Below are 18,633 nucleotides of genomic sequence, written 5' to 3'. Positions count from 1 at the left end.
CTTGGCGGCCCGCGAGACCTACGCCAAACGCCATATCATAATGGCAGCAGTATGTAAACATAGAAGAGGGCCGCGGGAGCATGCTCCCGCGGCCCTCCTCTATGTTTACATACGGCGGCCATTGTTTATGGCGTTGCCCTGACGATCCTGGAAGCCAAAGCCCCATAAAAGTCAGCGCTTGCAGCTAACTTTTACGGGGCTTTGGTCGTCTGCTTCCTGTCACCGGCTCCACGTCTGCTGCCCCCTGCCTGCCTGCTGTTCCACATTTGTGGCATCTTCACAGTGCTTTGAGTCAGGTAAGGCTCTTTGGTTATTTATTTATTTGTTTTTAATGTAGTGTGTGTTACTCGGGTAGGCATGAGAGCAGATTGCGCTGTGTGTGTGTGTTACTGGGGTGGGGTGAGAGCAGATGGCGCTGTGTGCAGATGGCGCAGTGTGTGTTACTGGGGTAGGGGTGAGAGCAGATGGTGCTGTGTGTGTTACTGGGGTAGGGGTGGGAGCAGATGGCGCTGTGTGTGTGCGCTGTGTGTGTTACTGGGGTGGGGTGAGAGCAGATGGCGCTGTGTGCAGATGGCGCAGTGTGTGTTACTGGGGTAGGGGTGAGAGCAGATGGTGCTGTGTGTGTTACTGGGGTAGGGGTGGGAGCAGATGGCGCTGTGTGTGTGCGCTGTGTGTGTTACTGGGGTGGGGTGAGAGCAGATGGCGCTGTGTGCAGATGGCGCAGTGTGTGTTACTGGGGTAGGGGTGAGAGCAGATGGCGCTGTGTGTGTTACTGGGGTAGGGGTGGGAGCAGATGGCGCTGTGTGTGTGCGCTGTGTGTGTGTGTTACTGGGGTGGGGTGAGAGCAGATGGCGCTGTGTGCAGATGGCGCAGTGTGTGTTACTGGGGTAGGGGTGAGAGCAGATGGCGCTGTGTGTGTTACTGGGGTAGGGGTGGGAGCAGATGGCGCTGTGTGTGTGCGCTGTGTGTGTTACTGGGGTGGGGTGAGAGCAGATGGCGCTGTGTGCAGATGGCGCAGTGTGTGTTACTGGGGTAGGGGTGAGAGCAGATGGCGCTGTGTGTGTTACTGGGGTAGGGGTGGGAGCAGATGGCGCTGTGTGTGTTACTGGGGTAGGGGTGGGAGCAGATGGCGCTGTGTGCAGATGGCGCTGTGTGTGTTACTGGGGTAGGGGTGGGAGCAGATGGCGCTGTGTGTGTTACTGGGGTAGGGGTGAGAGCAGATGGCGCAGTGTGTGTTACTGGGCTAGGGGTGGGAGCAGATGACGCTGTGTGCAGATGGCGCTGTGTGTGTTACTGGGGTAGGGGTGGGAGCAGATGGCGCTGTGTGCAGATGGCATTGTTTAGCATTGTTTTGAAAAAGGGGGTGGGGTGGTTGTTCCCCCTCTAAGCCCCGCCCCCCGCTGTCACTTCAGTGCGGCCCTCGGCCGCAAACCATACTGCAATTTTGGCCCCCGAGAAAAAGTTTGTGAGTACCCATGGTCTAGATCTTAACAGTAACAATTGCACTTTTAAGATTGCAGCTGAGAACAGAGAACCTGGGTAACTCCAAGCTGCTCTGGTCTATAACCTCTCACGCATATCACACTGTATGAGGTTATGGTTCGTTGGGCTTTAAGAACCGGTATATGAAGTATTTACAATGCTGCATTTAATATGTATATTTGTGAAAAATCAAGACTACATTTCAAAAATGACAAAAAAATCTCACATGCATGCCTTTTCCCCAACTCTCAGGAGCTCCATTTAGTTCAGAAGCCTCCTTTAAACTACATAAATTACACCTTATTCTTCTAAAAGCCAGACTCATGATTCCAAATAAAAATAAAAAGTGACGGTTGATATCTTGAATTAACCTCCGCCACTGGTCATATTGTGGGCTTCATTCCAGTCCATCTGGCAGCGAACTCCCCCTCTGCAGACACGGACCACCCTTTTGCAAATTACCCTGGTCCTGTTGCACTGGGAACAGTCCATCCTGAACTGCTGGTCACATCCGATCCGTAGATGAACACAAGAAACCCCCTGGTTGTAGTTTTTATGGTCCTCATTACTGAGCTGCAGCTTGATTCCTGTGGTATAGTGAGCAAGGGGACCATGTCTCATCGGAGCCCTCACACTTAAGAAAGCAAAACAGGAGTGAATACTTCAATTGAAACCTGCACTGCCATTCTTGAAAGAGGCCTACCACATGCAACTCAACTTTGGTCCTACTTTAAAAGGACCAGACCGGCCTGAACTATTAGACACACCTGTTTTTGAACGGTAGCACAAGACATCCTTGACCATTTTTGACTTTCCGTGGCTTCACCGATGAGATGCAGTTTGAGTCCCAAGGCATAGTGAGCTACAGGAATCTTAATCGCAGCCAGCGGTAATTACTCTGATCTGTATTTCTGTCATTTTGTGGTGACTGTATCACTATAGATGGGAACCAAACACTGGCAACTCAGCCTTTGTCCTGCGCTATAGAGCACTTAACCGGAACTGCTTGCTCCATTCCACATGAACAGGGTCAGAGGCAACCCCTGACCCGGAAGAAGCAAGAGCCAGAAAGCTTACAAAGGGTAATTTTACAGCACGCACTTGGCTGTAGAGACACAGTGGGTACCTCATTTCCTTACACACCAGTATCTCTCACATTCTGTGAGATGTGAATGGCCCCTAACATGATAAAACGTGCATATTTATCAGGCAGGACCAGCAGCCCGTCTCCCCGGCCTGGGGTGTAGTTACCAAGGCCGTACCATAGAACTGTTGGTCAACTACCGGTTTACTGTTAGTTATTTAAGAAAATGGTCTTGGAGATAGTTAAATATGTTCACATGAATTCGAAATGGGATGGGACTATCTACAGCAGAGTTGAGGACTCTCTCCGGGAACAGCCTGTCCACAATCGTGTAAAGCAGGCTATACTTCTGTGCAGGAAACAGCAGATCATTCAGAAATGCTGACGTGAAGAGCCGGCGGTCTCTGGCTCCTGCGCTATGAACATTCTACCCCACAAACCTCATAAATATGTTTGTTTTTGTTACAGGTGGGTTGGTAGGCCGCACCCTCCTCCTCGGCTTCTGTAAGAAACTGCTGTACTGTGCCATACACAGTAGTACTGGAGTTGTTGTACCCTCCTTTCTGCCTTGCACCATGACGGGGGAGGTGGGATCATTGCAACCACGGCACCCAGTTTGTAATCTGTAGACCGCTTCTCTCCCAAGCGCCTAGAAGCAGTTAGTCTGTGTGCATTTTACAACGACATAACCACAATCCCATTCTGAATGCTGCTGCCAGCTGGATCATACTGATTTGACTTAATTGTATATTGTAGTGATTGCCGAGTTTGAAATCCCAGTAGATTTACTTGGAGGCTCTGAGCAGGTCCGGTCGCATTTGTTAAGGATTTTACTGTGATTAGAGGACAGTACTTTATAAACGAAACCTCTGCAGACGTCCTAAGTGTGGATTTTTTTCTCCGGCTTTTTCTAACGATCTTTAAGGGGGTCTGGTGACAATTCAGCATTCCTATTAAAAGAGAAATGGTAAGTCCCCTTTGCCACGATTATGAGAACTGTCCTTCCCTATGTGTCTGAAGGAATGGGCACTTTTCATGGCTGATAAACTAGAACTCTTAGCATTTGATCTACAGGTGATCATATCCATTTTCATAGTACTCTGGTTATCTCCGGTGTTGTCCACGGGTTTCTCAAGTATGGATGTTTTTTTTTCCTTGTATACCTTTCAAGAATATCTAGAACTGAGTTTCTGTAATCCATTGGTGTCCTTAATGCACTAAATTGCTCCCAGCAGAGGCATATGAGATGCGAGAGGCATACATAAGAGGCATGTCTGCTGCATATAACATGCATGTCAAAGGATACTTGAGGTTATGTAATTTATGATCTCTTTTCACAAAGCTCCCCACTTTCTGTGCCCTGCTGTGTCTATTTTTAGGCCTTCTAGCCTCTTGCTAAACCTCCCTGCATTTGTCAGGGTGCAGTGCTCCCATAATATCATGACAAGGGCCTACATTCTAAATTTCTGGACTCTGGACTTGGTATAATCAATCTGTCTTTATAGTCTCTCATTATTATGTCCATTGCATCATAGAGAAAGTTAGAAGTTTTTTTGTAACCACTTTTGGTGGGAACTTGGTCTGTCAAGTCCATGTTAGTGTGCTCAGAATAATTGTCATGTTGAAGGAGTTTTTTTTCTAAATGACGTAAAGCACACCAACAGCAAACCTTTCCTAACTAGATTGAGCCTGCTTTTGGCCATATAAATATCCTGTAATTGATTTTAGTCCACTGACATATTATGTGGTTTTATTTAATTATTCTCCCAGTACCTGAATGAGATCATAGGTCATGCATGATGCAGGGCAGATGGAGGGCTCCTTAGATATGGCCTACATTCACCAGGACTCATCTGCATCTCGAAAGGGCAAAGGTATTTGCACACTTCTGTAATCAATAAGAAGCAAGCTGACCTTTGCTCAGTGTGACAGACACTCTTCACGTTTGCAAAAAGACCCCTCCCCCTTAAGGACAGGGCACTACTGCACTATGTCTTTTCTGCAGTGGATGTCTTGGCACTGCACTCTTTAAATACAGCCTATGAAATTGGACTACAAGCCTAGTACTGCAAGATGTTTGTCACGGTTGCCTTTTTGGGCTGCTGTGACACATGTTGGTTACGGCTGGCTTTTTGGGTTGCAGAGTCAAATAAGATATTGCAATCAGTCTGCAGACCTCTACTTAAAATTGTATTTTCGAAGATAAAACAGTTCAACAGTGCACTGAGGACTGAGAGCTGCTGCACCCAACCATCGCCCATGCACAACAGTTCTTGTGACAGACGTACTGGGCACCAGGTGTAGTTGTATACCATGCTATGTGTCCACTGCAAACATCCTTTGGCAATGCACAGTGACCACAGCTCTCTGCAGAGTTTTGTTGAAGGTGAGGTCAGTGGTGTTGATGTTACAAGTGATGCAATCATATTCTTTCCTCCACCTCCTTACCTTACCAAAACAAGATGTATGTTTTTTAGTTCTGGTATAATAAGGACTTCTGCCTGGGAACAAAAATGTCAGTGTTTGCTAAACATTCAAAAATATATTTGTAATCTATAAGAGAGCCAACGTTTATGTATTTTATTATTTGTACCTATAGATTCATCCATGATCGATAGAAAATATTTTGTTTTGAATTGGTTATGAAAATGATAGTATGTAGCTTTGTTTAATGTTTGTGTACTATAAAGTAAAATGTATTATGAACAACAGCTTGAATACACTTGATTTATATGTACATTTCAGATGGTCATCACAACAGTGACCCATGGAGCTCCTCCAGTGGAATGAACCAGCCTAGCTATGGAGGGATGTTGGGCAATTCTTCTCATATTCCACAGTCTAGCAGCTACTGCAGTCTACATCCACATGATCGTTTGGTAAGACATCTTCGTGATGACACACAAGTGCAAATATCAGACATTTTTGTTTATAGCACTGTTTTGTTGTTTTTTAGGCGCTTTTTAGGTTGAGCATAGCAGCGCACAAGTGCTGCTTTTCCGTTTGTTGGTATGTATTTGGGCTTTTAACCACGCCCATCACTATCACTCGTTCATGGACTTGCCCTTCAAAATTCCTTTATTTTCGTTGGTAAGTGCTTTATGTTAGTCCCTCCTTGGGGCAGTTTAGTTACCACCTTGGACCTTGCCCCTGTTACATGGATAATTGCACTTTTGCCGGTACGTTTGACTGCGAGCAAATTTATTTTTCCTTTTGTGTGTCTCCATCACGCTGATGCTGTGGTTCTTTGAATCGGCTGGCTTATGTCAAACTGTATTACTTTTAATTTTTAGTTTATGTGGCAAGAAAGTCCGGTTAGGAGTTTACAACGCTAATAGCTCTAACGCAAGCAAATGCGAGACCCATTGCATTGCAAGTGCTTGTTATCTTTGTTTTCCTTTTTTATAAAAATTATAAAACCTTTTTTCCCCAGCTTTATTCTAAATCTCTAGAATTGAGGCAGCCTCTTTATAGTAAATGAGTCCATATTAGAGCGTGGATGGAGTAAGCAAATACTATGAAATGGGATCCAGTGTTCTTACAAGTTGACTAGGGTAGTTTCTTCAGGTAGGTGAGTCCTAATTCCTCCTGCACGGAGTCTCATCTACTTCAGTTTTCCCTGCTCTACGGACCTATAACATGGTTCGCTAGGCAAGGGCACTGGATGCCCACTTCTCTGCTATACCTTTCTCCTTCAATTCCCACCCTGTGGTCCCACTGTATGAGCAACCACTTGTTCATGTTTTTTCTGTGTGTGTGTGTGTGTGTGTGTGCGTGCATATATATGTAGTGCAGTGATATGCTAGGCCTGGGTAGGCTATCTGAACACCTCTTGATTTGTATGAAGTCATGTAAAATGTAATTCATTCTTATTTAAATTGTATTTACACATACAATTTGAATGCTTCTATCCACTTCTATCAATTTAATTTGCTGTTTCAAAGATTAATTGCTAAGCAGTACCCTTTTGATTAGAACCTTTCGTAAATAACATTTTTCTGTGTGTAGTTCCACGTTTAGGTGGAAACACTATGCAGGGAACCCCAGGAATTGAGATCCGTTTGATGTCTCTACTTTAACTACGTTTGTGTTGGAGTGCATGGTCGTAGATCCATCCCACAGCACCAAGATCTTTGATTTGCCGTTTCGTTGCGAGCAGTTTGATGTGGTATCACACTTCTCACAAATTGAGCATCAGAAGTGCATTTGAATATGTCGGTCTTTGTTATTTACTGTGTAATCTGTTCTATTGATGCCTAATTTACGTTAAGATAATAAGATTATATTTTTTCAAACTCACGCATTTCATGACACTTTGTAGCCGCTTGATATGCTGATGGAAAACTCTTTTGGCACATATATTTTTTACATATTTCACTTGATTCATATGGGAAAGTCCAGTGCATTGAACGTTCCTGAAAGTGTCATACATTTTATCACTACTGCTAATAAACCGGGCGCTTGCTTCTTCTCCCTTTACCACTATTGAGAACATTATTAATTTAGTTTAATATGTCCACAATAGATTTACATGTCTAAAGAACTAAAGGGGGGTAGTTTTAATAAAATAATGCTGCGACAGAGATGTGTTTAACCACCTTAAAATGTTTTTTCCTAGACGATTTGGTCTTTATGCAAAAGACTGTCCAAGTTTAGGAAAAAAGTAGGAATATAGAAGATTTAATGCAAAAAATACATGTAGTATTGTTTCTGAGAGTGAATAAGAGTTACTGTCAGAAACAAACCTTTTCCAATCGTGGATGTATCCAGAATTGTGAGACGCACCCAACAGTGAGCTTGTGTTCTACAGTTATCAGACACTTTACTGCAGATTTCCACAGAAAGTGTATGGCCACAAAACAAGTTAGTTTAATTGACATCCCTTATCTCACCTTGAAATGTGTGATACGTGTTTCACGTTTGTAGCCTGTCTTTATGAACTGCATACCCAAATGAGAGAATACAGATGTATGTGCAAATGTGGAACTCATAAAAAAAACTTTACTTATAATTTGTGTAAAGTAAATGCTTTGCTGTGGATCTGGGAGGCGGGTCAGTGCATGTAACCACCATTTTGAAAGCCAGATTCTGCAGATAGGAAAATAGCAGCAAATATCAGTTCAAATCCCTGCTGCTGCTCATTGACTACATCAGCAGTCCTGAGTCTTCCAGAATACAAAGTGCTTATATATTCATAAGTGCGTGCTAGCTGCCTAAGCTACTTTGTATGGCTTCAGAACAGTCTTTCAAAGTGGGTTGAACAGAACATCTGATTTCTAATTGTTTCTAATGCAGGTAGTCTGGTGGAAGCAATTTAATGTTTGAGATAGTCTCATTGGCTAACTTTAAATTAATGATTTGGGTTCTGTGAGTAGAACCTTCTTATTGGTTGCTGGGCAGCCAGTCAGAATAGCTATGGCACTCTGCATCTTCCAAGGCCATTTTGCGGCCATCTGATGTCGCTGAACTCGAGTGGTTTTCATGCAGTGCAGATTTTATTGACCTAGGGTGGAATAGGGTAATTTCATCCACCCCTACATTTAGGGAGATATGTTTGACTACTCCTAACTGCTAATTCCTAGCAACCTCGTTAGTGTGCTCTAAAATAGAGGGGATGTTGTCTATTGAGGTTTAAGTCTAGGCAAGCAGTTGCATTCTGGATAAAACTCTTTTCATTACCAAAATTTCAAGTCATTACTGTAATGAAAATGAGCATATGAACCTCACTGTAGAATCTCTTCCAGAAGAGCTACATGTAGGAGTTTCACTTGACAGAAGATGGTACACGGACTAGACCTCTGTGCTACTAAATAAATGTTTTCTTACTGCCTTTCTGGAAATGATGCATAGCTAACCATCAAGAACAGTGTGATAAAGCATAAGGGCAGATATTGACGTGCATGTGCAAAGTCTACACTTGTAACTGAATGCCCTTTTTCTGTTACAAGGGAGGGCTACAAATACCATGCCTTATCCGATTTGTTTTCCTTAAACACAAGAAGCTCTTCTGTAGTTGTCATTAAGATAAGATAAATCTTGAACATAAAGCAACAAAATTGTACATCCCTCGGTTCTGTGCTGCGCTCATTCCTTGTGCTCCTCACTATGAAGGCGGTGGTCTCGCTTGTCGTGTAATGCTGCACCTTCGGCGGAGGCCTCGGTAGATATTAATGTTTACTTTTTTGTCTTTTAAAGTCACTGCCACAATTACAGTTTCTATTGTATACATTTTTTTTGTTAATGACCATTATATTAAAGGATTTAATTGCCACTGGTCCCTCAGCATAGCCGTAGTTTTTCTTGTTTCCATCTCACGTGTTACTTCACACTAACGTTCTTTTATACATTTTGCCTGTCCTGTGATTCCGTGACGTTGGTGCATTTATTCGTTGAAGCTGTTGTACAGAATCGTACTCGGACTGGCTATGTTTATCTGCAAACCTGATTTATTACCAGGGATGCAAAGCTGCGCGTGCACAACGCTGCACTTCACGCCCCTTCTTTGAGGTCTGTGGGCTTCTTAGTAGCTGTATTAATTGGGTCCTTCATAACAGTAAAGTTGGCCACGTCACTGGGTGTGCACTTCTTCCACCACCATAGCAGAAGTAATGAGTGGCCCAGTTAGATCATGTCTACCGTAGCAACAAACGGTGCATGCTATTAGCGTGGTTCTCTCGGCATGTTAACTAATCATTTCAAAAGAATACTAGTATAAAAAGGTACTTCTTTTGCTGCATTTGCATATTTATATATGTAAAACTAATTATTTTCTACGAATCACCCTCACCGTTCCCAAGCGATGCAGTTATTTCTGATTCCTGGGCATATAAACCTGTGAATAAGTAAAATGAATATATCAGAAATAGCCTTATGTTATACGAATGGACTGTTGCCTTCTGAATCCGATCTTATTGCAGTTTGCCGAGAATTACTTTGAATATTTTCTCTTTTCAGGTTTTCACTTAGCAATAGATTTCCTGGTCCAAGTAATTTGACTTTTTCTCTAGTATTACACTCCCAGTTAATGCATTTGCTGACATACCCGCAAGGCAACATATTCTTTAGATGGGATTTTACGGTTTGTGTTGTCTTGCAATTCTATCACATATATTGCAAGGGTGTTCAAACACTTTTCGAGTGTAGTGCTTTTGTCAGGCTTGGGTGTGGTGATAATCAACAGTACTGAGTAGACGTGTCATAATGAACCGACTTTTCTGTAATGGTGTGCTGTAACATTCCTACACCATTAGCTTGAGTATCAAGATATCTCTGGGCTGAGCACTAGCACTGGCCTGTGCAGAAGACAACAAAATAAGATACAGAGGGAGAGGGCGAGAAGAAAAAAAAACACACACACATCCACCACCCAACCCCCACCCCTTTTTTTTTTGTGTTTTCTCTTTTTTAGCTACAGCTGGTGTGATCTTTTTCTGACCGGAACTGACATGTAATATTCAGTAGAGCACAATAGATGGTTTTCAACTAGAATAAATGGAGCCAAATGTACCAGCTCACTCCACATCAAGCATACCTGACCTTGTTGAGCCCTTTAAAGCTACAATTATCTTCCTATATGATCTTCTGGAGTTAGTTCTTCTACATAAAAAGGATTGGTCCCATAAACAAATGATTGGGCTGAGTCTCCACATTCAGGTCTATGACATGTACTGATTGGTCACTGGTAGGCCAGATAGTAGCTGTAGGGCTTAGACTATTGCCCCACTATTCCTGAATTGTAATTTACTCTCTTGTGGTTTTCTTTGGAGCGTTTTTGCTTTGAGATCTATGCTTTTACACAAGAGGTCTGGTTCCATGGTAGATTAGGGTCCTGGGTGAAGGGGTTTAACTCGCACACATTTTTCTGCTCTGTGCCTGGTAGGCTTTAGTAGGTGCTGGGGATGGAGAGTGAATGGCAACTGCTGTCTCTTCACACACAAAATGATTCAGGAAGCATGAGTCGGATGTCTGAAGCTACCGCTTTCTAGGCCAATGCATATTGTTGAAGTTCAGGCTGCTTCCCTAGTACTGGCTCCAGAAGTGCAGATTCTTGCGACTGGATGTGACTTTTCATGCTCTTCTGGGAGGGCAAACAAGTGACCTATTTTGAAAAGGCAGTTGTGATACCTAATCCCCCTTTCTTTTTTGTCAAAATAATCCTCTGAATTAACCATTTTTTAGTGTAGAAAGAAAGCTTGCACTCTGCACTGTGCAGCGTGTCTACCTACGAAGTGGCCATTTGCTAGTGTAAATGTAATATTGAGTAGATCATGAATGACGCTTACTTCAACCAGTGGCTATAATGTCCACTGAGCAACAAGTAAATGGCACTAATCACAGCCAGTGACTGAAAAGGGCTGAGCTATCATGCTGCCTATGCATTAATGATGTAGGCTTGTGCTCTGTGCACTTTGCCTCACAAAGGTACAAGCCAAGCAACTCTGCAAACATTCAGCAGCTAGGTACCCGTGGGGAACTTGCAGAAGCTTAGACCATGCAGATCCTACTCTTGTACGCCACATTAAACTGGGACTGGTGCATTGATGGCTTCCTGATGTGTGTTGGCGGGGGACTGTACGCCTTGGTTGTTCTTGGATTGACTTTGTTAAATTTGCAACCGATTTTAGTTAAGTATACCCTCACCAGACCCTGTCCACTGTATGTAGCTTTCATGGATCTGTCTACAGTTCTCGACTCCGTCAGTAGGACAAAGCTGTGGCTGAAATTGCTAGATATGGGAGTTGAGATGACCCTTTTAAATTTTCTGTATACTCTACACAAGGACCTGATGGCTAAGGTGCATCACAGGCCAGCCGGTGAAACCTCTAATGTTTTTCCTCTAGCCCGTGGGGTGCGACAGGGGTGCATTTTGGCACCCCTCTTGTTTATTTTATATGTCATTAATTTATGCCCTTACATGGGAGCCGCTGCTGACGATGCCCCAAAATTGCTAACATTTTGGTCCCAGTCTTTCTTTATGCCTATGACACTCATGATGAGTAGGTTCCCAAGAGCCTTGTGTAGATTAGTGGAATCCTTTGTTTCGTTTATGGGTAGCTTTGATCTAGCAACACATTTTGGGGAATCACAAATTACAGTGTGGGCCCAGGGAAGAGACATATGGTGGCTCGGAAAATTAGTGATCAGTCTCTGAGAGTTGTGAGTAACTTTTATTATTTTGGGATTACTTTCAATTAAGCTGGTTCTTGGCAGCCACAGATCAACCTCACATATGAAATTAGGTAGGGTGGCAGGAGCCATCTTGAATCTCCTACAGCCTACCCTGAGGGGCTCACTCTTGCCTTTTCTTCAATATAATGAGCAGTGTACCCCAGCAGCCCTGTACGGTGCAGATGGAAGAAAACCGTATCTGCAAGCGGCTTCTTAATCTCCCGCCTACTAGCTCTCATTTTGTTTTACCCTCCGACCTGAACCTCCAGTACATTTCAGAGAGGGTAAGGTTAGCCCCACTTTTACTATGGTCCAGTGTTTGGGCCAACAAAGAGGATGGTTTTAATAGGGAGGTAATATCAGGTTGTCTTAAACTTAAAAGACGCCTTTCTATCCCCTGGTTGAAGTATGTTTACAGGACCTTTAATGAACTTGGTTTACCTAATTTGTTTCGCACGCCAGTCACTTTCGCTAAATCAGATAAATCACTCGTGAAACCAGTTTTAGGGATTTGTTTTACTCCTCGCCTGGATTTGGAATGCACCAAGTGGTCTGTTAGGGACTACTTTGTAACCTTAACACTATCACCCTGGAATTCACTAGATGGGAAAGATTTCTTCTTTTCCGTTTTAGGGCTTGTAGTGTGGAGGCTCCTATGCTTTCAGGATAAAGCCCACCCGTGGGGAACCAGCTTGCCTGCCTGTCCCTGGAATGGGACCTCTATGCAATCTTTGCTGGATTTTTTGTTCTTGTGTAAGTTTTGTAGGCACTATTTTATCCGAATTCTCGACCCGATTTTAAAACAGCTAGCATTTTTTAAGTGAAGCGAAGCCTAGCCTTACTTTACCTGCAGCTTTTAGGAAGCCCTGAGTTGTGTTTAGTAACTGCTGCCTACTTAAATCAGTGATAAAGACTAGGAAAACAGTGGAAGGATGATAAGCCGGTTTGCTGGGGGTGTGTAATTCTCGTTGATGAGCTGATGAGATTTAAACGGGTTTGGGACTCGTTCTTCTTTCCCTCTTAAGCGATTTACTCGAATTAATGCACTTTAAGGAGATTTGTATTTTTATTGCTGAGTATTTATTATCATACTCTAACATTTCTTTATCATCATGTTTTTAGTGTTAATAGGTTGCACTTGTTTTTTATCTTTTACGGTTTGTTACAAATCGAATAAAGAGATTTTGACTTTTACTAAACTGTTCTGAGACCAGATGCGTACAGAACTCGTGCCTATCCATCCTATGAGATGCTTTTGTTTAAATAAAACTGCTCTTTGTATAGAGTGTTATTCGTCTTTGCATCATTCATTCATCAGTCCGCTCACGCATTCCTGCGTGCCATTCATGCACTGATCCATTGACTTATTCTGGTTCTTACCCATCCATACACATGATGGATTACTGTTTGAGAGTTACAATTTGAATAATTTATATCTTATCTTACAACAAATATTTTAATCACGTTTTTAAGCTCATAGTTACCTCCTTTTCAAATGAATGTAAACAAAGTATATCCTATTCTGCAGGTTGCAACTTTTTAGACTAAATCATTTAAAAAATCACTTGAACAAGGAGAACTGCTGGCTGATAAATGTACACAAGTGTCACTGCTTTGCAGATACATTTATGTGATATTTGTTTAGTGCTAACCTAGCCAAACGGCAGCAGAGTGCTGTATACAAGGTCATGGACAAGCGTAGAGTCAGCCGTTGATAGGAGAGGTAGCTGCTCTGTTTATTGTTAATTGTTTGTCATGTATTGCTCTACTCCTTGAGAAGAGGGCTGTTTCCTTAACACTGTTTAAAGCTTAAGTACCACCTCCTTACCATCTCTCTGAGGCCCACACTAACGTGTCTCATCTGCTTTCAATGTTCCCTTTCCGTGTGCCCTTGCTCCCAGATCCATAGGTACACTGGGACTACGAGGGAGCACTGGCTCCTAATGCAAGCAAGGAGTGATAGTAAAAGAGCCATCATTGGGATTTAGCAGGTCCCTCATTCCTGGGCTCCGGTGCCACATCGGCTGCAGCATCTGTGATAGATAAAGCCCTGAAAAACACGTTGTGTTGTCCTCTGCCTACTCTTTTGGGCCATCAGTCTTAGACCTGGACCAAAGTAGGCTGTCCGCTCCTTTATGTTACAAAGAAACCCAAAGATATGATTGGGCCTTGTTCTTTGCACATCATAGAAGGTCTGAATCAGAATACTAGCAAGGCAAATGGGTTCCCACCTGCCGTTTTGGTAGTAAGGCAGCCAATTTTGGGGTGCAGTCACCCCTCGCCCCAGTGACTCAGTGCCATGGCACCTTCTGCACTATGGGTAGTGATGGTCGCTTTGGGCCAGATGTATCAAAGGGTTTTACCCATTCTGTCTCTATTGGAAAATGTGTTCATACATGTGGCCCTTTGTTTCTAAGAAAAAAAAAGAAAGTAGCCAGTTAGCTTCTGTATCTCGTCCACTCCCCCCAGAGGATCTCTCTGAGGAACATGTCTCTGTCCATTTGTAAACAAAACAATTAGCCCCTACAAGCACTCCTCCTCTACAACGTCATTTTAATGGTATACATGGTTCTAACTCCTTTCCTCTTTCTCTGGGCCATTACTTTGAAGTCCCAGGAGTCTGGACAGTCAGGGCTGTGCATCTCAGTGCAACCATGCTGGCTTCCTCTCTGCCTGCAACTCTACTCACCTAAGAGGACATCTGCATATCAACAGGTCGAAGCAGGCTGGATGTTAGGGGAATAGTATGCCCAGGGGTTTTCAGTTTTACAAAAACAGTTCCCATACTTTTTGTTAGAGAACAAGTTAATGCTGACCTTTAAGTGTCTCTCAGTAAAAGTGAAGGCTGAGGGGACCTCCTGGTTGTGAAGTCAAGGGAGGGATTGAGAATTAAAGAAGAGACTGGCCTTCTCACAAAGGGTGTCTGTACCTAAGAGAAATGTAAATGCATTCAATTGGTTAATCGGCGAATGGAAAAGTTGCTTGTGAGCCGGTATAGGCTTTAGTTGACAGAGGGCCAGATGTAGCAACCGGTTTGCATGTCGCAAACTGCAAAAAACGCAGTTTGCGACATGCAAAACGGCCATCGCGATGCTCATCCTCAAATTGTGAGTCGGTACCGACTCGCAATTTGAGGATGCGACTCGCAAATAGGAAGGGGTGTTCCCTTCCTATTTGCGACTCGCACCGCGATGCTGAATTGCTTTGTGACCGCGAAAGCGGTCGCAAAGCAATTCGCAGTTAACACCCACTTGAAGTGGGTGGTAACTCATTCGCAAACGGGAAGGGGTCCCCAGGGGTACCCCTTCCCCTTTGTGAATGTCGCTGAAAATATTTTTTCAGAGCAGGCAGTGGTCCAATGGACCACTGCCTACTCTGAAAAAATGAAACCAAATGGTTTCATTATTTTTTTGAGTTGCAACTCGTTTTCCTTTAAAGAAAACGGGCTGCAATAAAAATAAATAAAAAAAATGCTTTATTAAAAAAGCAGTCACAGACATGGAGGTCTGCTGTCTTCAGCAGGCCACCATCCCTGTGAATGCATGGACTCGCTATGGGGTCGCAAAATGCGACCCACCTCATTAATATTCATGAGGTGGGTCTTTGCGACCCCATAGCGAGTCGCAGAAGGTGTCTGAGACACCTTTCGGCATACAATTTTGCGAGTTGCAAATTGCGAGTCGGTATGACTCGCAATTTGCAACTCGCAAATTTTTTTTGTTGCTACATCTGGCCCAGAGTCACTTAAAGCTTTAATATTGTCAAAGGATTATTGTTTTTAAGAGGTAATGCAAGTGTGTTATCAGCCGAGTGTAGGGGTGCACTATTAACAGACACTCACAACACATGTTTGCATCATGTACAGTCTTATACATTGCTAAAATATGCACCTGTTTTATCTTAAACACTATATCATATATATTTTGAAAACATGTTCTATCTTAAACACCAAATCCTCTAGCAGCAGCCTATTGTGTACTGTATGTAATGTAATTCTAAAATGTCTCACATAGACACAGTGCTTTTTGTTACGGGCTGGGACCTTGTAGTACTATACACAAGTCAGTGCTCCTACCAGGATTCAGTAATGCCCTTCAACCCTGCCCCAAATAAACAAGGTGGCGCTTACTTTGCAAATATTGCGGAGCCATTTCTGTCTCCCAGGAATGCAGCCACAGACCCCCAGGGGAGTGTGCCCTCTTGTTTGTAGGCCTCCGACTTAAGGAGCACCACTGTGGAGTCTAAGGCTCTTAAGCAGGGTGCTATGATATGAGGGCATGAGCAGCAGTTCTGAAATCGTTTTCTTGAAGAACTGTTTTCACTTTCATTAGAAGAGAGCTGATACCAGGCTGTCCAGCATATGTTCTTCCCAGCCATATTACCAGAACTAGCTATGAGAATGACCAAAGTGTTCAGTTCCAGTAAAAGAAAAACATATTTATTATTATTCTTAAAAGGTTATTACATTGTACTTGAGGGCCATCTGCCTTTTTCCTTTCACTAACGGTCTGTATGTGTATGGCAGGGTGCAGTTGGCAAACCTCATGTATTTGTTGCTGCATTGCCTGAATCTGCCCTCTGTTTATATCATTTTCCCTGAGGAAGGTTTTATTGTTCATGTGAATGGAGAGGCTGATGAGATCCTGTTAGGAGCTCCTGTATTTCTCCTGCCTCTCCCACCCACCACCATTGTATTTGCTCTTTGGGAGTGTAAAATATTACATGACCTTTAGGCCTCTTAATTCAACCTCTGGTAACTTTGTTTTTGAAATGGGTGCAGCACTCTTTTCTGATGATAGACTGATGTTTTTAAAGGTACCGTAGATCGTTGGATCTCAATGCACTAACTGCCCGAAACAATGTGTGCTGTCATGGTCAATGATTTATATACTGAAGTTGATCTCTGGATCACGTAGATCCCCTCCCAGACCTGTGGTTTGCCCAACATGGTTCTTGCTTTAGCCCCTTTGAGTAGAACATTTATACTGGATAAGATTTATCATCTGCTTGTGACTCACAATTCGAATAATGGTGCTGTAACTGGGTATGATGCAGTGGGAGTATAATACCAGAAATTCCATGTTTTACCTGATGGAGCACTTATCCAATGGACTTTTCTGGTCGGGTCGAGGGGGTGAAGGAAGTTAGCACTGATCACAGCAATTTCCAGTTAGCAGTGTAACACATTAGGGTACACAGTAAGGACCAGGAATCAAAAATAAAGTTAAGGAGTTTTATTATTACAAGTTAACAGTCAGGTTAATGTAAATCAATCTCAAAAACATACAATAGAGATATAGGATTATAACAGGATAACCTGATCTGAGGAAGTTTAGGCGAATCAGCATAAGGCAAACCAGAAGTTCAGTTAAGGCAATAAAGAAAATGATCAATAAAATCTGATGCTTAGAGAAAAATCTTAGATTGTCTCTTCTCAGCATGAGTAACATCTGAACTCATCTAGCACCTACATTAATCTAAATAAGTAAGTCAGAGAAAATCTTAAAATCTGGGACAATATTGAAAAAGAAGAAAAATCCATATGTGCGTGCATATCAGGGAAGGTATTGGCATTTTAGAAGCTCAGTCAGGAGTCTTCGAGAGAAAAAATAAGTATTAGCTTAAGGGGCAAAAGAGAGGAGCATAGAGGTTTGCATCGCTCAGAGTCCAAAGGAATAGTCTCTACCAACAACCTGTGAGGGAACTAGTTAGTGCCACACAAATCTTCTAAATAACACCCCTCATTCATGCCATCATGGATTCCATTGTCTTCTCTGTTCTCACGTGTGAACTACAACATTAGTGAATGCTCCCAGTCCAGTCCTGAGAATGATGCCGGCCTTTAGCACGTGTGACATTTGATACATTACTGAATGGAGACTGCCAGTTAACACTGTTTCTCCATGTTCCCTGTTTCTCAGGCTCTCTATTACTTGTACAGTATAACATCTGTTTTCAAACTAACAATTCAATGTGAATGCTTCTGCAAAGAAAAAGACAAACGAGCAGAAATGGGAAAATACTATTTCATGGCGTAAGAAATTCAGGCTTCTACATGTCACGTTTAAATGTATAATTGAATGGTGCATATTTAATATGTTTGTTGTTCACATATAACTACAAATATATGAGGTTGTCAGTAGATGAATTCAAATTAAACTCATATTACAGTTTTAGTTAAAAGCAATGCAACTTTTGAATACACAAGTGTAAATGCGACTGCAAACTACATTTTCAATACAAAGTGGAAACACTAATGTGAGGATGGTTTCTAGTTCATTTCAAATTACTACATTTCATTTACTAAGGCTAAGATACACAGAGTATATGATTGTCTAGTTCTTCGGTGAATGCACTACAGTATTGTGTTCAAGTGCAACACTTTACATTAATAAAGTTAGATCACACAAAGTATGTAGTGCTAAATGCACTTATATATTGTGTACATTGTGGCGTGTAAGGTTGGAGCTGCTCCATCCCTATAATGATTAATTACAAAATTTCACTGACTAAATCATGAGATATTATATCACCCTAAGCCCATCAGCCTAATACAGGTATTTACACTGTTTGGATCATACACGGAGATACGGCAGATTTGTTTGTTTTACTAAGTTAAACAGCTTCTGCCACCCACAGCGACATCTAAAAGGACTCCTAATCACATTGAGTAACTCAAAACAACGTGTCGCTATCTGATGATTTGGCTACAGTTTGAAAGGATAGCAACTATGTCTTAACCACTTGGGCTCCTTTCATTTGTGATATGTGATTGTACAGCCACATGGAATTCTGCCCATCTCAATTGTTAGGAGTATCTTTGATTAATTTAGGATGTTCAATGTATATACCTAAAGCATGGTAGACATTCGGTTTTACTGTTTCACACCACTACTAGG

General features: G+C 42.6%; 1 protein-coding gene across 31 annotated transcripts in view; it reads left to right on the top strand.

The window, feature by feature from the left end:
- TCF4 (transcription factor 4) overlaps positions 1 to 18,633 on the top strand; it is a 630,514-nt gene that overhangs the window by 524,938 nt on the left and 86,943 nt on the right. For all 31 annotated transcript variants that reach the window (XM_069219818.1, XM_069219785.1, XM_069219753.1 and 28 more), the window contains one exon: positions 5,312 to 5,445. In XM_069219818.1, the coding sequence (XP_069075919.1) occupies positions 5,312 to 5,445 (134 nt within the window). The remainder of the gene's footprint in view (positions 1 to 5,311; positions 5,446 to 18,633) is intronic.

The sequence above is a fragment of the Pleurodeles waltl genome, chromosome 1_1, assembly GCF_031143425.1.
Source record: "Pleurodeles waltl isolate 20211129_DDA chromosome 1_1, aPleWal1.hap1.20221129, whole genome shotgun sequence".
In the NCBI taxonomy this organism is placed as follows: Eukaryota; Metazoa; Chordata; class Amphibia; order Caudata; family Salamandridae; genus Pleurodeles; species Pleurodeles waltl.
The sequence above is the reverse complement of the archived record's forward strand: the minus strand, read 5'-3'. Positions and strand labels throughout refer to the sequence as shown.